We start from the raw sequence: 22,213 nt of genomic DNA, 5'->3' as shown, positions 1-22,213 counted from the left end.
TGCATATTTCTTCTATTCTTCTCCCCACAGTATCCCCAAAGACGAGATATGCCCCGAGGTAACGTATTTCCCTAGTTAATGTAAAAATAGTCCCTTTAATAAAATTTCACCAGGGTTGTCTTTGGGTATTTGGCGAGTTCTCTTTATTTCAAAACATATTAACACTTTGGCACCTTAAATGAATCCATGTTTCTTCATCCTCTTTAGGATCCTACACCATTTGTGCTTTCCATTTGCAACGTGAGGTGGCAATTTTTTGCTAGGAGTTCTAGTAGCGCCCTCATTGTAATTCAAACGATTTTGAATAAGTGTGTGGGGTTTGGACCGTTAATGAGCACTTTACATTGCCGCATTCATGGTGCTTTCTCTTTCAGACAAAACACATATAACCTATATAATATTATTTCAAATGCCTTGGTGGTGATATGCCTTCATAACGGTACGTGATCTCGTAAATAACACCACTAATTATCTTCGCCAATAACATCCGGAGAGCATAATCAAATATACATATAACGGTTACGGTTTTTGCTAGAAGAAAAAATAATCCAAATACTAAAAAATGAACTCATTCGAAGACGTAAACAAAGTCATTGAAAATTGTAAACAAGCGTAAACTATAAACACAAGAACCGCGAAAAAAAAACAATCTGGAATGGAAATTTGATTGGACGAAAGTGCAATAGCAGACAGCGTGCTTTTCTAAAAAGGCGCTGTAATTGACATTAATTCAGTATCTCATGTTACGAGTATGTGATAAGTAGACGTTCAGAAAGTCAATCCAAAATGAAAATATACATATACATTAAAGATGCCCTCCAGGAAATGGTTGTGCGATGACTTTTTGAATCATACGAGCACTTTTTTATTTTCACTGAAACCAGTAATAATAGAGTTTCATAAAAGTTTTTAAATTCCTCAACGCTTTCTCGTCGTTTGTCAGCTTTGTAAGATAGTTGTACCTAGCTCAAAGGTTAAGATACCGTAATTACAAAAAAATACATGTAAAATAATTAGTATTTTTTAAACAGACAAAACGCAAAAAGAAGAAATTGTAAATTATTCTTATCTGCCCTTTAATGATAAATACCTAATAAGAAAAGCATGTCTGAAAATCAAAATTTCGTAATGTTATTCATGCAAATTTTTAAATATATTCTAAACGCTTCGATTAAGCTGCACATTTTTTAAAAAATAACAACACGTGTTATTTGTTGCCACGGACATTTTTTACATAATACATATTTATTCGCGAAAGAGTCACCAAAGTTAACAATAAATTAAAGTACCAAAAAAACGATTTATTGGAAAACGATCCACAAAACCCGTTCGGACAGCAAGCGCGAAGAAACTCAAATTAACACGTTGTTTAAACATAGGTACACCGCAGTAGAATACTTTTTTTAGAATCCTACAAAAGGAACTTTATAAGTTTAATAATGGATTATATTATTTAATCTTAAAAATAACGCGTCGATATTATGCAATGGTTTTTAAAAATTAACCCTATTTTCAAAATTTTAAAATATCAAATGTCTTTATGTACATCAGCATTTTTAAGAACTTTGACTTTTTTTAACTTTTCTTTTATTATTACTTGCGCTATAGTAGCCATTTCAATACAGCCCAAATAAACAATATTTATGATAATATTAATTTTTAAATCAGATTTACAGGGACACGTGGATATTATTAAAATAGCATGTAATTTAAAAATCTAAAACTTTGCACGCTTCGAATTGGTTTGTGTAAATATAAACCTATGAATAAAAAAAACATAAAGATAAAAAGTAAAAATAAACCTATGAATTGGGAGAACATTATTCGGTACCCGGAGAAAAATGAGTATTGCTAATCTATTAAGAACCTCCTCAAATTATTGGTAATCCTGTTAAAAACGTGATTGCATGCCCTTAATGAATGAATTAATAGGTTTTCTGTTAAACTTTTAGTAAAATACGAATATATCACGATATCGGAACACGGATTCATAAAATTTTTAATATTTTCGCATTTCGTCAATATAAATTTTCAAGGCATATATACTATCAACATATACTATTTATATCTCGTGTTCCGAAATACTAGAAAATTACTAAAAGTTTATCAGGAAACGGCTTGAAAATAAATAAATTGAAAATATTTTTAATAAATTAGCAATACCCTTTTTTTCTGTGTAGAAACCCTTTTGTTACGGATATTGGATGACACCACGGCTTTAAAAAATAAATAAAAATGAAAACGGTTATTTCTTCGTCCCATCGCGGTGCAGAACGGTTATAACTAATAAAGTATTTAAAAAAAAATCAAATACAGGCGTGATGTGACTAACGAGTCCTTCATAGCTTCCGCAGATTTTACAGATTCCACAAAAAGCACCACCATGGGAACGTCATACGAACATAAAGAGTGGGAGGTAAGGAAAATAGGCAGAATATTGTCAACACCAGTATTTATCGTTTTTAAAAATAAATATCTGGATCATCTATTTCGGGTTCCTCCCAATTGATGACGGTCGGAAGCCACCATTTTCTATATATGGTACATATATTTAATAAGAGAGAAAAACAAGAAACGACGTAACCCAAGGATCTTATACGAACATTGGTTTTTGTTTACTCCAAAACTACCCCACTGATGATGTAGAGCCAAGGCTCTGCGGGGGCTAGTGCGGAAGTAAAGCTAAAGGGCGGGGGCTGGGCCACGTATGAAACGTGGGAGTTCCGACAATAGCATGTGTTTAATAGCCCTCTTACAACAATTGGAGGTTCTAAATTCTATCAAAATAAATGTAGCTCAAGCTGTAAATAATAAATGAGTCGTTTTGAGAGCCCCGAAGGAGTAACCATAATACTTATTCCAGGGCGGGAAAGCGGTGGATAACCTCCAGCCCTCTTACAGAAGCTACGGTTTTCTTGAAACTTGTTTCCACTGGCAACATGATTGCATTCCCTATCGTTCTTTATGTCATAGACACACGTGGCACTCTTCCTTCCCACGCGCCACAAACCTCCGCACCTCTTATCTCAGTGACCTGTCATTTTCATTGATCGGATCATATCCAGTGACGGTTGATAACATCAGCTGTTATGCTACAGTTTAATGATATAGAAAACCGACAATATTATTGATTTATTGACGCATCAAGGGTTAATAATGGCAAAATAAAATTAAAAGGGGCAGTTTCTTCACCACTATCTATGTCATTTCTTTCAAATAAAGATTGGGGTCCAAATACCTAAATCAGGCTCTCCAAGCGTGTCGTTTTACCCGGTGTTTCGACAAGGTAAGACCTGTATCTGCAAGGTTCTTTTCAGACGTTCCACTTGTTTTCTGCCTTTTGTTTTTGCAATGAAGGAGGAACATCAACACAGACGACCAGAAGCCTTCCGCGTATGAAGAAGTGTTGATTCCGCAGCAGAGTTGATTGCACAGCACTACTGACGTTGTTAACCAGGTTCTAGCACGGATCATCAATCGCGTCAATAACAGGCAGACAAGCGACTAGAAATCATATCCGGGGGTGTGTGAAGGCCCTTTGCGGTCGCGGCTCATATTCCAAACGACTGGCTGCAATTAACTGCACGCGAATGCACCTTGGATTTTGATTGTATAATGAATAGCAACAGAAACCGAGATGTTACGTGATGCGGAGGAACAATAAACAAACATTTAATTGACTGTCAATGTGATGACGTCAAGAAGACGCGTGATGAGGCAGCCATTTGCGAACTGTTTAACACTACCAACTACCAACCACCCATCAACAATACATTGGCACATAAAAAGCCATACGCAAGCGGAAGAATAAATATTTGAGCAGTCTCGGCACTTTATTCTGGTGCAAAAAGCGAAGCTATGAGAGAAAATTATTTAGTTTTATTTGATATAATTAATAAAAAAAATCATAGTTTCTAAGTGATGTGGTTGTGCCATAGTTATTAGAGCAGTCACAGTCAACGTAAGATCCTGTCGTAGCAATAAACTTTAATCAAAAATTATTCTCCTCATAAACTCACTTTTATTACGTTTGTATTGCTAGTACTATACACACTATCCGGCTTTGCACGAGTTTTAACGCGATTTTTAAATGCGTCTTATTTTTAACAGTTAATTTAACTTTAAACAAAAAATATTTCACGTTGTGCGATCTTGAGATTTAAGTACGTTGACCTAGAATAGACAAAAAGCTCTGCAAATTTCGTAACACCAAAGTTCACCGTAATTAAGTTTACATAAACAGAAACGATTTACTACTTTGCAGTAAAAATATGCGACTATTTTAACGATGCTGTAAGATCCTGAACTGGTTTGTAAAATTTAAAAGAAATTTCTCAATTTTTGCAAAACTATCCCAAAAGAAAAAATATACCTACTATTTTTTGTTCGACAGATAGTTCATCCGGTAGACCTAGTTATCCACCGTTACTATTTTTTGGCATTCACCCATTAAGGGCCATATAAAGTTAAAATTTTCACTTAAAATCAGCTGTAATTTATTTTAACCATTATTTCAAATTGACCTAGGTAGCACATTGCTTGACCCGAGCCGCATGTTTTACAATAAAATATTCCATCATTTAACCATTGTGATCGGATCTACAAAGGTATGTGAATTACAAAATAAAAAAGTATTTTCAATTACACATACACACACATAGATAATAAAAAAACATCGAATCTGAAACTTTTATATTTAGGTAGATATGTGGTTATTCGTACAATTAATAAATCGATATTGAAAAATTAATAAATGAACAACATACCTAAAAGCTCCTGACGTCATAGTTACCGTCCGGGACGTCACCGGACAGGTAGATTAGCAACTGATGTTGGGTATGTGACGTAATTAGGCAGTTTTAGAAGGTTTTAAAAACTCTTCAGTGAATATTGCAAAAAAACATTAGAATAGTAGTTTTCTTCACAGGTAGGTACAATAAAATACTGTATAAAGTTATAACACTCCAACTTCTGATAAAATAAAATACTGTATAAAGTTATAACACTCCAACTTCTGACATTCCCCATATAGTCTTCATACGTCGGTACTGCGGTTTGGTTTCTTTCATAACTACATTTTAATGGATTTTAGATGAAATATTAAAAAATATTTTTACATATTGTGTAACCTACCTACGACATTTTTTGCCCGCACATAATAAAAAATGAAAGACGCTATTGGGATTGTATTAACGGTAATAAGCCTAATAGCCTCTAGCAGCCATTGTTGCCGAAGACATGAACCTAAAAGGCCCTTTTCGACAACAATTTGAAGCCGCGGGGTAGGGGGAAGACGTATGAAAAATGTCGATTACACTTACAGTGCACACAGGAAGCCCCAAGGAAAAGAATCCTCAGGGACAATGTCATCTTTGGAGTTGCTGTGTAGGAGGGTATTTTTATGGTCGTGGAAAGGAAGGAGAGGAAGTTCAGGGAAGGAAAAATGTATGAGGACAAGAGTCCGGCTGAAGAGGTCAAAAGGTCTTCCTCAACCAGTCTCTCCTGATTCGGCCCGTCACGCATTAGGTGGTCAAACGCATCCGCGGTCAAGACCTAGACAAACCTCATTCCATGAACCCGAGAACCCCTGCCAAGTCACCAAACGTGGCAAACCACTTGGGGTGACCTATGGCAGAGGTGTTGGTTATCCAATAAATGTTTCCGGTGGCGGTGGTACCCATACCCTTACCCATAACATTAAATTCACACAGGAGAAATTGCTTTCCTCAGGGCCTACGTCATCTTTGAGGATGCTGTGTATAAATTAGATACTCTTCCTTTCGTATCACATGGATAGAAACAAGAAATGTTTGCAGACATGTTTAAAATTCTCCTGTTTAGTTACAAACATAAAACATTGTCGTCATTATGTGGTCATTGTTATCGAATACCCAAAAAAATCATAAACCTTTATAATTGCATTAACAATACAAAAACATAAACTAAAAAATATAAAATTATACACCTTCGCACACAAACAATTTCTAAAGTTTGTCATACAAGATAGTTGCCAGGTAATTTACCCTCACCCTAGATTTGGCTTTGATGCCATTCATACAAAATCACACCAATGTCCAGGTCTTTTAGGTTCATGCATAGACACTGTCAATATTTTACCGGAGTTGGGTATAACGCATAAAATAAACGCTCTCCCTACCATTGTGGTAATTATTTTGTTTGGAAAACATTAATCAACGAATTGGCTGTTTTATTTGGGACATGTTTGAAACAATGTGTTTTGCTTACGACTTTAAAAATCGCGAAACGAGTTTATATTAAGCGAGCGAAGACCAATTTAGCAGTACCAGCAAAAAATTATAAATTTTCCATTGGCCTGTTCTGTTATTGGATCGCATGTTCTCAAGGCTCCTTATTCTTAATGAACGTTTGTGGAAACAACAAAAAAACACTAATTAAGGAATTCAAATCGAGAATAAAAGATTACTTTATATCGCATGAAAACTAAATCAGATTCAAATGCGTGTAATTCAATTTTTACCACCTGATTTCAGGAAATTTAAAAAATATTTTTACGTTAAGTCTACACAGGAGCCCCGGGGGAATATGCTTCTTTCAGGATGTTGTGTCTGTGTGGAGGCAGTGAAGGGTGTCTTCGGGGAGAGGAAGGAGTGTTGGAGGGAAGAAACACAGAGGCTAGCAAATCGTGCCACAGCCAAGTGTCGTAGAAATGACCCGTTCGCATTAGACAAATGTCAATCGTGTACAAATGGTGGGCGCGTGTTTGGCGTGTTTCCTGACTATGCACCGGTGCCTAAGGGATCGATGACGCTAGTTCCTCGGAGCATACTCCATTGAACTACCAGTAGAACAAGGACAACATTTCCACCTGCCGCCTGTGCTCTAAAGATTGCAACCCATTCGTTAGACTATGGGGGTATTTCACCAACCTCTAAATAACTATCCATAATACATAAATACTCACAAAACTCGGCATACTTATCCGATATATAGTTACTATTCATAGCTTTGGGTGCCGAACAGCAAACGCGGAATTAATTTTGACGTTATCGAGCGATATTGAAATCTACAAATACGTAATCTTATGAATAGCGCTTTCGACAGCTTATCGAAAGAATTGTGGAATACTCACTGTGTCCAGTGTGCTGTCTATTTTAATTAAAAAAACTAACTAATAAATAACACCAAAACACGTTTAAACATAATATCTCTACCAATTTATACACGGATAAGATATAGTACAATGTCGCACATATAGAAAGAATAGGAGCACAAGCCAAATATTCTTGTAATAGAGTCACAACTGCTAAAATTCATTGATAGTGCTCTAATTTAACATTAGTGCTTCGTAATAAAATACCACTCAAAGTTTTTTTATGTATATTAAATACTGAAAAGCAGTTTACTTGAAATATCAAATTTTACTCTTTCCAATATGCTTTACTAGGGAGCTGAGTTTTCGTGGCACTTTTAATCAAATTATTATATTTTGCTTTAACCTGTCACGGGACGAGAAATTCAAAATCAAGCGGACCACCGTACCGGCAATGAAACACTCGATAATTAAACCCAAAAAGAATCTTGTAGAATTGATATCGTTAAAATTGATAAGATAAGAGATATGAAAGAAATTACACATTCATTCCGATAAAGAATACAATTAGGAACTTCCGTAGGTTAATACAAAGGTGACGAGATAAGAAGGCCGATTTTACATATAATGAGATTTTTTTAACAATATAGTTACTAATTGCTTAACCGTTACCCGACAAGTACATAATTTCGTTAATAAAGTTAATCATCATTGTTACGATAAACCGGTGTTCAGTGCTAAAAAGTGAAAAGTTTGTGAGTGCAGCGACTAATGTTTGGAAATTTTAATTCATTGCCACTAAACAGAAAGCTGAAAGAAAATAAAAAAAATTATAATAATAGTAGATAATAATAATAATAATAAAACATCATCTGCTTTCTGCTTGTAATCCTGTCTTTATAAACCAGCATTTCTGTTCCCAGGATTCGATGCCAATAGATTCGTATTCCCAGGAATTTGTATGTTGTTAAGGAAGCTGGATAATATTCTTGTTAAGACAGAGAATTTAAAGAATAACAACCCCCTATTCAGCGAAAATCGAGAGTGGTGTGTTTTCTAAATTAGTGAATAACGGACTTTCGTTAATATTTGTGTCTCAGAAAATTAAATAGAAAAATACAGCTGGGTTACAACCCATACACGCATACACAGGTAAATCCGTGTACGAATGCGCAACGAGGAGTCCGGGTAGAGGGGAGGGCGGCACTAGCTGCGAGTGTATTGGGGTATATAAAAGACTGGACTGACATCTGCGGAGCGAATACGGAACAGAACCGCCAAGCAGTAAACCTCTTCGCATGGTAATCCGGCGCGAAATTCAGAATCCGAAATATCCAGAACCAAACCAAATATTCAAACAACTTGCACGTTTTAGTGACCAGCGATGCTACAGTTGCCTTATTTTAATGAATTATACAGTGATAAATACTAACAAGTATTATTAAGACAATTTCCGCGGTCTCTAGCCAAAGTTAGGTATCGCTTAACCTGGCTTTTACCATTTTGGGAGTGCGGAGTGATAAATACGCTATACTAAAAAGACATTTTTATAATTACTACAGTTTCCGTGTGCCTTAACAGTTGTGTGAATTAACTTTAAATTGTATTACGAAAATCACTGTTTAGAGCAATAACTAGTAAAGAATCTGTTTATTATTATTATTTGAGGTAAACAATACATACCTAAAGTGAAAATGAGTTTCAACAAAAATAACAACCCATCCACGATGGCGAAGTTCATGGGGATGCTTCGGCAGATGTCTTTGGAGAAGGTGAGAAACATTAATTACCAATCCTGTCTTATTATCTGCTTGTATTTGAACGTAGAACTTTCTGGAAATTAATTCGTGCCGCTCGGGCGTCGCATTCCAATACGCCTTGTTTACACTAAGTAGAGTCGCCGGTGCTAGCAATATTGCATATCAGCCAGGCGCCACCATAGCCGAGAACCAAACCACTGTCAATTGTAATATTATTATTATTTTATTCAATAATGGTAAACACTGAAAAATAACGAATTCAATGACAGTGGCGGAAAACGACGACAAGTCACTTTCCTGCGCATGGTTAAGTAGAAATCTACTAAACAACCGTTTCTCATAATACACAGTATTTACCCGATAATAACTACTTGCACGATTGTATATGTGTGCTAGTATGTACCATAATATATTTTAGATATTACACATTATTATGCTTAGGCATATTGAAATGCTGTAAACTATAATTAAAAACAAGTTCCATGATAACTCCTCAAAATGACAATTCAACACACCTATAAAAGATGTTATAAAGTTATTAAAAGTGATGAAACAAAACACGTTACACATGTAACCTATTTAACCTAGTTTTTTCATCACGTTTCATAACTTTTTAATAATTTTTACAGGTGTTTTGAATTATCATTTTGATGAGTTATTCGGTCAATTTTAGAACACTTTGAATGACACCATCATACTTGGACGAATTTTATACAGATGGCGCTAGGTGTGTACTTTTTGAAGAAAAACTGGATAATTAGAAAAAAATACACAATAAGCAGTGGTTAAAAATAATGTTAAATGCGCGTGATGGGAATGCGTAAAAATCGAATAGTTTAACAGGAAACAAAACACCAAACTGGTTTTAAAGTAATGTTGTACGGTGATAGTTAATTTTGTATTTAAATTAATAAATAATATTTATAACATCAGATTAAATGACAACAAAAAGCCAACATAATTTTAAATGGCTGATATATGTAAATAGTTAACTTAGAGATAACCCTTTGCAACTTCTTGTAAACTTCAATACTGTATGACGTCAATGGAAAATAAACAAAATAATTTAATAATATTTACATTAATCTATTTCAAGATCAAGCCTAGTCAAAGTTAGAGTAAAATTTTCACGTTTTAAGAGGAAGCTACAAGCCAAAAATGTGTAAATTCTTGGTATACATTATATTGTAGGTAATAGGCATTAAAATCGCTCGACAAACGGAGTCTAGAAACGATTTCAAGGACGAAACTGGTTTTTATTTATTTTGTAAATAATTTTATAAGAAAGCAAAAAAGTTAATCAAGTGAAACTGTCACAGAGAATCTTAGCTATAATACTGTATTTTTTAAAAGTTGTTTCCTTTACGCGTTCATACATTTCTATTGAAAAAAAATTTTTTAGTAGTTTAAATTTATATTTTTTATTGAGTAATTTATTTTTTATTTGTATTCTACTCAAGCGAAACGATAGAAAAACTTTCAATTTATCTAAAGCATATTTTTTGGTACTCATAATGTACACCAATTCGTTATAAAGATTAATCAAAATGGTGAATTGACATTAAGCTTCGCCCTAACTGCTGGGAGGGAATGTTTGTCGTACCAAATAATAATAAATATTAATAATTAAAGACAACAAACACTCTGTGGACACACGTAATTATAATAATTAGAATAAAATAAAATATTATAACCCATTTGGTAACTCATCTAATACGTATTTTTTCTTTATTTTTGAAATATTTTGTGTTTGTATGTAGTATTACTTTATGTTTGTGATTACTCTACGTTTTCCTCACTCAAATGTAAATTGTTAATAGTACTAGGGTGGTTGATTTTTATGAGCAAAACCTTATTTATGTATAGTAAGATACAATAAATAAATAAAGTTTCAGGGTGAACCGAAACCGGTTGGTTTTATATATTAAACATATATGCAATAAAGTGATATTAAAAACAAAGTTATTTTATTCTAATTATTATAAATAATTTAAAGTCTTTGATTTGTAACAAAAAATCAAAACAACTCTGACTGTTCATCATATCATGCGTGCTTTACAGTTGCCCTGTACATGTATTTTAAAAAACTCCTGCAGCAACAATACGCGAATAATTAATACGAGGAAGAAAAATAATGTAGGTACATAAATATTATACGGAAATATTAAATCCAATTGGAGAACAAGTCACAGTAGGAAGGATACATTTTAAACGATGTCAAGGAGTGTTTTAAAATTACTTTTTGCATAGCTACGCAATCAAAATAAAATGACCAATATGTAGAAAACTCCCCGCAATATTTAATGAATAATGTACCACATAATGACGTCGTCATTGCTAATCTGAATAAATTAATAAGCAATAATAAGTTAATAAAATCATGTTTGTTCAAACGAATAGTATTTATACTGTACACATGAAGTAATCGTCTGAAAATATAATAAATAAACAACTTGTCATTCTTTGTTTTAATACGCCTATGTACATATTTTAAAATTCGAGGTTCAATTCCTTTGTTTCTATGTTACTGGATCAACATTAAATAGAGTTGATTTATATGATTTATTAAAAAGAAAGCGTTACGCTGTGCAAGGCAAAAGTTGTACGTGCGCTCAGCGAGTAAAACTTATGTGAGCCTTTCATTCAAGGCTCTCAAGTTCGCCATTGTTTCATTCAAGCTTTCAGAGCCTTTAAAATGGGCCGTTGAACATTGGAGGGTGCATCGCCGAGATAGAACTCATTGCCAAGGTCAACATAAGTTGGGCGTCTAGCCGCACGAGCGTCCTTTGGTAAAAGGGGAAATTCGTCGCCTTTTCTAACGGATGTGGAACCTTCGCACAACGTTGGTACGGAGAACTACAAAACGGCGCGCGACGTAGAAATGTTCGGCTCTAAAGTATTGATCCTACTGTTTATACTGAAATGTTAAAAATACATTTTTTTATTGTCGTATGTATCTATCATGCGTAGCACTTTGTACTAGTGTCCCATCTATGAAAATGGGTAGTTACCTACTTGAGGTCAAAACTTCCAAAATGAAAACGAGGACACTAAACGCTATCCACGATAATTTATTTATTCTTTTACTCTTGTTTTACATAATTTATATAATATAATCAACAACAGTACACTAGACAAGTGTGACTGATGTAAAAATATTTAAATCAAAGTTAATCGTAGATTAGATAACTTAGAACACCAAGTTAGATTAGCATCTAAATTACCAATATAAAAAAGCATAATGAAATCTGGTGAATTTTACCCAACTAAATTAAGAGCTTATTTAAATGAATATTTAGATAGAATAATTCAGGGATGTTTTTACATAAAAATATAATTAGTTGCTTGCCAAGCAAGAACCCTCCTGCCCTTTTGAAGCACACGGCGAGATGATTTCGATATGTTTAAGGTTCAGATGAGATGTTTGGGTTATGATTGCTAAAGTAAATATTTGCTACGAAATTCAATGAACGATACCGAGCAAAATATTAATTTAACCTTTGAACAGAATCGAAGAGTCATTAACATAATATAACACATTAACAAGACAAGTCATGTCTCACTGCGTGATAATGATAAGAAGATATTATAAGGACAGCTTATTCATTTTAACATTGAAATTTATCTAAACTATATATTTTATTTGAAACGAAACAGGTTTTAACTTGATATGATTTTAACACTATGAGAACACACAATAATATATTTTAAAATCACATACATATATTTGGATGTTCACGTATAGGAATTACGAGAGGAAAATCTGAAGAAAAATTAGAAACTTTATATTAATCCGACGAGTAATAAAAAAAATGCAAACAAAAATTTATATTAAACTGTACAACAAAATCCCATTCTCATAAAAAAAAATCACAATAATATTATGACATTCAAATCTAAAATAAAAATCTGGATCCAAAAAGTAGGGAGATAGAAATAAAAAAATATACAGACTGTAACCGAAAACGCGCTGAAACACCATGATATATTTGTAAATATTTTAGAAAAAACACCAAATAATATATTTATAACTAGATGTACCCCGCCACGCGTTGCTATGGCTCAATCTGTCTGTATAGATAGAGAAACAATAGCGCGTGTTGCTTTTACGTCCAACGGATGGCGCTGTTTTAAAAACACATTTTACCTGTCAAAGTTGACATCTATATAATATAGGTATATAAAAATACAAGCGTATTCAAATGATGTGTTGAGTCAAAATTTAAAAGCAATCGGTTTCAAAGAACTTTCGGAGATTTGAGATATTGAACGAACGAACATTTACATTTTCTTTATTTAGATAGATAGATTATTATTAATATTATTTATGATTCAATTTTTTAATAATATGTAAAGTAAATCCTCAGCACGGGAGATCCCAGCGAGGATATCATTGTCTCTATTTGTTACAAAAAGAAAGAAGATAAGATTTATTATTAAATCAAATGAAATCAAATTATTATTAAAATATTGTTAGGTTATTTATAACCCGGGAATGTTACTCTTTCTTTTTAATAAATAATATTTATATATATATTAAGTAAGTACTTCATTGTAATGTGTAAGGAAGTATATACATGTAGGAACTTACAAGCAAAATAGGCATAGAAGTAATGATTTTCTAACGGACTGGAATAAAGCCAAGTTAAACGTACTTACAATGAAATGTGTGATACACAGCTTTCGTGACCTACTGTAAATTGAATAGCATATTTTAGGGAGTAGGAAAACAGACTCACCCTAAATTTTATGCATCATGGTTTGTATAATTTGGGAGACTCTTAATTATTAATCTAATGGTGGTTTTACTTTCGCCAAATAAAATTTAACTTTTGTTTTAAATTGTTAAAAATTAATTCAAATAATTCACAAAACTCCGTCAATGTTTATTAAATTCAATATTATTGACTGGACAACATGCTTGATAAACATAATACATAAGCATAATATTATCTGTCGAGAAATATGCAAACAAATTGGTAATATTGTTGATTGTCCCTCGGAAAGTTCCTTAAGAGAACCGACCAGGGGTTATCAAGTAGTGTACACCTAAGAGAAAAAATAATGCCTCTTGTAATCGGTTAGCGTTTAAATTTTCGAGAATCGACGCTAGTCATGAGGGATCATTAGGAAAATGACCTTGCCTGGTTTAATGATAACAATATAAATACCAGCAAATATTCAATAATGTTACATTTATCTCACTGTCTGGCTATAAAGACGGACGAAGATCATCATCGTGCGTCGTAAATCGATCAACCAAATTCGAGTGCCTGTTTAAAAGTGTGACATTAGGGCAGGAATTAAGGGTGATAAGTGTAAACAATGTGCGTGATTTTCTAACAAGTTAACTTCATTCAGTTCAAGGGTTTTATCTAGTGAAAAGGTACTTATACATCTAATGGGCAACAACATCCCAACAACTTGAAAAGGATTTGTTCTGTCAATTGCGTGTTTCTTAATTATTAACAGGCGTTCTTAACTCTTAAAACATCTCTAAATGACACAATAAAATTAAGATATATTTTTTACTAAACAAAATCGAAAGAGCAATATTGATTGATTGTTTGTTTGTTATTTGTTCTCAGACTGACCAAAGGCAGCGCGGTGCGGAGAACCGTCTGCGCGGGCTATCGTCAGGCCCCGGCAAGGGATACGCGCGCGTCCCGTCCAAGGGAACCATCTCAGCCAGCACCACCAGCACTAGTCTAGTGACCGACTGCTCCGGCTCGCATCTGCACTTGCCCAGGGCCCTGTTCCCGCAGGAATTCCCATCCGAACACTACGAGGAAGAGTACCTAGAGGAAGAAGAAGCTCAACACCTGAGAGACGAAGAAGAGCGCTCCTTGACTGAAGAACCCGAAGACTTCGAAGATATCAGACAGCACTTCCAGCAAAAACGACAAATTAGTTTAGGGGGGGGCTGCAAGTACAAGATGGAGATGGAAATCAAAGGCTCCAAAGACGAGAACTTGCGAAATGCCGTTCCATACGTCAAGTCCTTGTCCGACAGCGGCAAGATCAAAGACTTTGACGAGGATGCCTCCCCCTATAAGCCCACCACGCAGAAACTCTACATCGTGAAACAGGTATGAAGAATTTTCAATTTTAATTTAAGTTTAATATATTATGCAGACAAATATGGATAACATTTTGAAAAAGAACCTGGCAAAAATGGAAGACGTATAAAATTGGGCACGTGTTTTTGCTACACGCTGTTTGATAGTTTACCCAATCAAATTAAATAATCAATAGGACATCAAAGAATTCTGGTATTCGAGAAAATTGAAATTATTTATAATAATGATTCCGATTATCAATTTACACAATGAATTAAAAGAAAAGAACAAGAATATTATTATATTTCAGTGGTTGATTACCAAAATAGATAATTCTAGGAGCATTATCAAAAAACATCTATATAATTCTGTAATTTATATGAAATGCGACAATTTAGCAATCTGTGTCAACTGCAAAAGGTTACATTAAAAAGATTGACAAGTTTATTTGGCACGAACCTAAAATGCTGTAAGATATTACTTAAAGTAAATTCTAAGTCTAAAATATTCAATTTATAAACAAGTCAATAAGACTCAATTAACATCTTTAACGACAGGAAACAAAGCATCCATGAAAAAAACTAGTGCATTCTGTATTCAATATTGAAGCAGGGGAAATATCTGTATATCTAGTAATGATTGGTATAAGAATAATAAAATTATTTGTTCAGGGTACATGCATCTGACTATCGCATAACCAGTAATTTTATTCGGGCTATTGTTGGGTACTGCGTAAAATGCAGTTCCAAAATGAAAACCAAAAGGTTGCGAACTGGAAGATATGTATTTGATAGACATTTATAGTTTTTATAAATTTAATAAATTTACTTATTACTTTAACAGATTATTGCTGCGATTGCCGTGTCTCTGGGCTCTTTGGTGGTGGGTTATTGCACCGCCTACACTTCTCCAGCCCTTACTACCATGATCCACGAGAACAGTACCATAGCCGTCACAAGACAAGAAGTAAGTAAAAGTTCCTCAAAAAAATAGTGTGAATAGATTAGTATAATTATAGTTTGCTAATGGCAGCGGCTCGAGCCGGGCATGTGGTTGGCGATTAAGAAGTGCGAATGACTGGAAAGTTAATGGATTCTCTGGACAGTTTACTCGTTATTTATCACTCAGTAATACATGGCACTGATGGTACACCATTCAGCAGTCAGTATTCAATGACTTGTTAATGATTTTTTGGTATTTAAAAGTGATTAAGTTCAACGGGTTAGCCGGTTTTAAGCTGGTTTTCTGGGCAATTACCAATTTGTCTTTTTTTCTTGACCGTTTCTTTTACAATTTGTTGAAGAATGTCACAAAGTAGGGGGTCGTCACTATATTCTATACTCACGTAAGAGATACAGTTTAATGTTAAACTAATCAAAAAAACGTTCAAAAGTAATTAACCGGTCTAAATATAATGTTAATTATCGAACTGGTTGGGAAGAACTCACGTAATATTTTAATGGTCTGAACAGGTAACTAATTATGTGATTATGCGTTTGGAATAACGTTTAATTTGAAATAAAACGCGTAATGTTTATTCCCATGAAGTGATGACATGGAGTTACAATAGATTTTTTTTCTTTAGAGACAACCCTTTGTACCGAGATATAATTCAGATTTTTTTTCAATACTACTTACTACGTTTGACTACCATTCACAAACACTGGGTTGATAGAAGCTGTGTTTGTTTGGAAAACTGATCCCTAAGTAATGAAACCAATGCAACGGTGTTAAAATCTAGCTCCCGCAAACAATGTGGGTAATTACCAAGATTGTTGAATCTCCCGCTCAAATGTTTGCTATTCTCATTCACACTCCTCCTTGCTTTCTCAAGTGCGTCAACTACTATGGAATGATCCTACGTAGTTTATTTGCCGCATTTTCAAAAGTGCATTTTACAACAACCAACAATGATGGTTTCATATTTAAGCAATGATTATGAATTTGTTCATCATTTAAATAACGTATCTAACAATGCACTTCTCTTTGTCTACAGGGCTCTTGGGTTGGGGGTTTGATGCCTTTGGCAGCCTTGGTGGGTGGTGTGATAGGGGGACCGCTGATCGAAAACTTCGGAAGAAAAAACACCATTTTCGCCAGCAGCATTCCTTTCATCATATCCTGGATCATCATCGCCACCGCCTCCAATGTCTCCATTGTGTATGTGGGCAGGATCATCGGAGGACTGTGCGTCGGCGTTGGGTCTCTTTCCTTCCCCGTGTATTTGGGAGAAATCATCCAGGCAGAAGTTAGGGGCCAGCTTGGGTTGTTGCCTACCGCCTTCGGTAATATTGGTATTCTGGTGTGCTTCGTGGCTGGAAAGTATTTGGACTGGTCTGAACTGGCGTGGCTCGGAGCTATTCTGCCAGTTCCCTTCCTGGTGCTCATGATGATGATCCCTGAGACCCCACGCTGGCTCGTGTCCCGAAACCGTTCCCAAGATGCTCGCGACGCCCTACAATGGCTGAGAGGAAAGGAAGCCGACGTTGACGCAGAATTCAACGACATTGTGAAGAGTTACAGTGACGCAGAACAAAATGCTACCGGTTCCGTCTTCAGGGAGCTTTTCAAGAGAGAACACTCTAAGGCTATCCTCATCTCCTTGGGGCTCATGTTTTTCCAGCAGCTGAGCGGTATCAATGCAGTCATCTTCTACACGGTTAACATATTCAAGGATGCGGGAAGCACAATCGACGAGAACTTGAGTACCATCATTGTTGGAATTGTCAACTTCGGTTCAACCTTCATTGCGACCGTGTTAATCGAGCGATTGGGAAGGAAGATTCTGCTGTACATCTCTGGTGCTATGATGATCGTCACTTTAGGAACTCTGGGGACATTCTTCTACGTGCGCACGCTAATGGACGTCACCGATTTTGGTTGGGTTCCTTTGGTCAGCTTCGTAGTCTACGTGATCGGATTTTCTCTGGGTTTCGGTCCCATACCATGGCTGATGATGGGAGAGATCCTACCAGGAAGAATCAGGAGTACAGCTGCCTCCGTAGCTACAGCCTTCAACTGGACCTGCACATTCCTCGTCACCAAGACCTTCAATGATATCCTCGAGTCTATCGGCGCCCACGGCACATTCTGGATGTTCGGTGTTATTTGCTGTTTCGCCATGGTGTTCACGTACATTTGGGTCCCGGAGACAAAGGGGAAGACGTTGGAAGAGATCGAGAAGAAGCTGTCCGGAAGAAAGAGTAGAGCCGACCAACTGGCTGATGTAAAGAAGTTGTCTAGTGGGTGCTGAAGGGAGAAGTAGTTAAATTATGAACTTGGATGACCTCCACGGTAGAAAGGTGAGAGAGTTGGCTGTGGACTGAAGGTTGTGGGTTCAAATCCGTTGAGGTGAAAAATTAAAATTAATACATATGGTTTGTATACATGTCTACAAATCATTTAGTTTAAATAATGTATATACACTCATTGCACATTTTGCACCTGAAAGATACTCCCATTGGCCATTAATAACTTTAACATTGCTTATCGATTTATTAGAGGGTTTGATTTTCAAAGTGGTTTTCGAATATTTTATTATTATATAGATCTGAATAACCAGGTATTCCCATCCTTCTCTCACGGCTGCGCGCTGTGGGAGGGGGAGGGGGAGGGGTGGAGTGAAAAGAATAGGCTGGCTCTGCCCAGTGGGATTTTTGCCCAGTGTGTGCTGACAGGTCCCGGGCAAAATTGTTTTCCGCAGGGCCTCCTATGTGGAATTAATGTTAAAAAGTGACTCTCGAGTGGAACAGGAACACCTGGTACATTTTTGCATTTCGTGTTATTTATTTCATTTCACGCTTATTCGTATAATAGACTAGTGATACGGTATTCCAAATGTGACCACATACTATTAGTTTTAAGCGTTGTATATATTTTAAGTAGAAATAATAATATTTTTTGCTATAGATATAATAATATTTTTCATGACAAGAATATTTTTTTAAGAAATTTATAAATGCATGAGGATGGATTGAGAATATTGTTTTGTATAGTATTGTGTAAGGATAGTTATTTCTGGTGCTATGTAAAATAACATCTGCCATGATGGTATGCATGTATGTAATTAGAAAATTATTATGATAGGTATATTTTTGTAAATTATATAAATATCATTCCAAAATTATGAATGAGCAATAAAATGTAGAAAGAGACCATGACAGCATCGTACTAGCTAAGTACTGAATAAATTTATTTTTAAAATATAAAAAGAATTTTTATTATTTGCTTCCCAGCAACTATATTACCAACATGGAAGAGGAAATACACACGAAAGCATATGTATCAATTCCGTATACATAAAATAAAAATTTAAATTGAAAAACCAATTGTTCAAATGCATGCAAAATAAATGCATTCATGTTTCAGTGGTGTTTGACATGGTGGTTATTGGGCACAAAATAATCTCAGTGGCGTTATATTATTATAACAACGTTTTCACATTTACTTAAAATACCATTAGAAAATATTTTACGCACAAGTAGGTACTAAACTAAAAATTATTGTTTTTCCAATAACTAAAAATAAATGTTTCATAATTATATTTATTGTTTGCAATTTGTACAACTCTGTTTGATTTTTTAAATTATCAAAATAAGATAAATAAATGCCAAGTAAAGAAAAATATATACTAGTGGATCCCCCGTAATGCTTCGCTATTGATAATGTGTTTTTCATGCGCCTCTGACTTCTTCCACAATTTAAACATCTCTAAACACTCCTGGCACTAATAACAATATACTTTAAAATTTTCTGCGATATCGGTCGACTACCTTTGCTACCTTTGGCGAGCACAGACATATATGCAGGCTGAATTTTTATGTCTTCCACAGACCGCCTTCTATGTAGTGAAGTTAACATTTGTGGCTGTTTGTATTTTTGGATGAGAATTATGAAAAAAAATATAATAATTTTTGTAGATTTATTTTTAGATACCGACAACAGCACCACCGATTGGGTCCAAAACCATCCTATATTTCAAGCTGGAACCAACCAAACAGATTCCAAAATTTCATTGAAATCGGTTGGGTGGTTTCGGAGATTAGCGTGTACGAACTCAGTGACACGTGATTTTTGTATATTAAGATGTGTATTTTGAAAGAAATAAATGTACAGAAAAAAAAGTAGATGTGGGTGATTGTAAATAAGAAATTTTATGGAGATAACTAATTGAAAAGCTCTCGCAACCCACAAGCAGCACAACGAACAATAACTTCAAATAAATACTATTTTTGGTTCTTAAGTAACAAAAACAAATTGTTAGAATATTTGGCGAAAAAGTAAATTCTAGTTTGTAACTAACTTTTATTAAATATTTCCCATTTAATTCCAAAATTGCTTCTAAGCAGAATTCTTGCCTGAACAGACTATGCAATAATTACAATAGCGTATTATCTAAGGTGGATATTTTTAGTTGCAAACTTACCAAATACAAAAGGTTCATAAAAGAATATTACTCTGATGGTTTATGAATAATGTTATGTCTCTATTGTTTATATTTCTATTATGATTTGATTTATATCTACAACCTCTCCCCATGGCTATAAGTGTATTGTTTTGTAAATTTTTCATTTTATATAATCTTTTGTTTTTTATAAATTTATGAATTCATATTCCTTTCTTATAAATTTAATTTACTTATTCCTTACTATGCTGTATCATTACAGGTAAAATCACAAGGAGGAAACCATAATTGGTTTTATTTTGACTTTATAATAATACCAAAGGGTTGCTAAAAACTGCTTTCGCTAGTTCTCTTTATAAGTTTTAAATAGCCAGGTGCTTTCCAAACTTCACCTTCTGCTTTCCCGTTCTTTCTCCCCCACAACATTTGCTAATATGTATTGCTTATACATATGGTGTCACATTTACCATTGCTTCTTGGCACTAGAACCTTTATGATTGAACTGTGGACGTCATTCATAGTATCTCCGCCTCTCTTTAAGATTTTATTAATGCAATGGCATTTTTGAAATCTGGTCATATTAGTGACATTTAACGCTTATCATAAAAAGTATTCATTTATCAGTATTAAGAACCAAAATACATAAAAGTCGATTGATTGTTTATTGATGAACTATAATGGCATAGTACCTATAAGTGAAATGGGAAGAAATAAGACCATGGGTGTTTGTAAAATTAAATTGTATTATAAAAAACGGTAAATATTCTAAATAATTCTAGCCACTCATATCCACTATTATATAATATACATTCAGGAATACCAACAAAAGAAAATGTCATCAAAAGAAATTATTCCGGCTGTCATCCAATACAACGAATTTTCATTTTACGTAATTAAAAATCAATATACTAAAATTAAAAATTTCCCAAATGCAGTCAATTTCCTTTTATAGTAATTAAGGTAAATAAAAAGGTTTATTTAAAAATATTTCGTATTAGCCGTGGACAGCGATTCCGAATATATTAAAAAAACATATTTATGTTTCAAATTACTCAATAATAAATCCACAAAATTCAATAACTAGGTACTGGCATCACAATTCACACTAAATGATACTCACTTATATATGTTTTATAGTAAAGTCAATGACATGATTAAAAAAAATTAAATTAAATGAATGGTGTATAATAAGTGTTTAGATTTAACAATCTTAAATATTAACATTTTGTAGGGATTTCTGTAGAATATAACGATTGACTGTTTAGGTTTCGAAGTTATTAAATACGGACAACAAGAGTAGTCTACCCAACTGCCCAAATTTTGGCTAAAGAAGAAGAAATGTTGGCTAATTATAACCCAAAAATTAGTCACGGTGATTAGCTGTGAAAATCTAATAAAATATCTAACATGCATAGTGGTTTAGTTATTTGACCAAAATCAATGGTAAATATACATTTGTATTTTTTTACATTCACTCCACACTGGAGGGGTCGAGGAAAATAATTTCCCTCCTTTGGGTGTGCTGTGTTCACCTGATGACAAATTTGAATACATGGTATCACATTCAACATCCCAGCTCCACATGGCGACAGCATTCCATTTCTTCAAAGTAAACATTTTTTCTGGTTTTTGTCTGTCACTATCGCCGCGAGCGTAGGATTCTAAGTCTTCTGACATTTTTGCAAATATTTTGAAATCTGTCAAAACAACAATGTATATAAAAAAAATTCTTCCGGTGTGTAGGTAATGCATTTTCATGGATTATTCCATAAATAAACCACTCACGTTTATTCACAAAAGCTTTTATTAAAGTCTCATAGATGTCACTTATTCAAAATTGTCTGACATCCTTTATTTTAAACAAAAACTTTAGGAACTTACTTACTACTAATAATAATAATAATATTAAAATAAAGGG

The 22,213-nt window shown here is 34.2% G+C and overlaps 2 protein-coding genes across 3 annotated transcripts in view; one reads left to right on the top strand and one right to left on the bottom strand.

Annotated features, from left to right (window-relative positions):
* Roc2 (Regulator of cullins 2) overlaps positions 1-22,213 on the bottom strand; it is a 100,936-nt gene that overhangs the window by 58,872 nt on the left and 19,851 nt on the right. The gene's annotated exons all lie outside the window — the stretch shown is intronic.
* LOC149425250 (facilitated trehalose transporter Tret1-like) lies at positions 8,346-19,093 on the top strand. Of its 2 annotated transcripts, none has more exons than XM_089650253.1 (4): positions 8,346-8,844; positions 14,421-14,921; positions 15,735-15,857; positions 16,888-19,093. In XM_089650253.1, exons 1-4 carry the CDS (start codon positions 8,767-8,769, stop codon positions 18,142-18,144), a joined length of 1,959 nt encoding a protein of 652 aa, XP_089506379.1. In that variant the 5' UTR covers positions 8,346-8,766; the 3' UTR covers positions 18,145-19,093. The 2 variants fall into 2 exon arrangements, with proteins under 2 accessions (XP_089506379.1, XP_089506386.1); XM_089650260.1 differs by lacking the exon at positions 8,346-8,844 and adding an exon at positions 14,031-14,159 and having other exon boundaries at positions 16,888-19,092.

The sequence above is a fragment of the Hesperophylax consimilis genome, chromosome 3, assembly GCF_061612785.1.
Source record: "Hesperophylax consimilis isolate HC1 chromosome 3, BYU_Hcon_1.0, whole genome shotgun sequence".
In the NCBI taxonomy this organism is placed as follows: Eukaryota; Metazoa; Arthropoda; class Insecta; order Trichoptera; family Limnephilidae; genus Hesperophylax; species Hesperophylax consimilis.
Note: the sequence above shows the minus strand (reverse complement) of the source record. Positions and strands in the feature narration are given on the sequence as shown.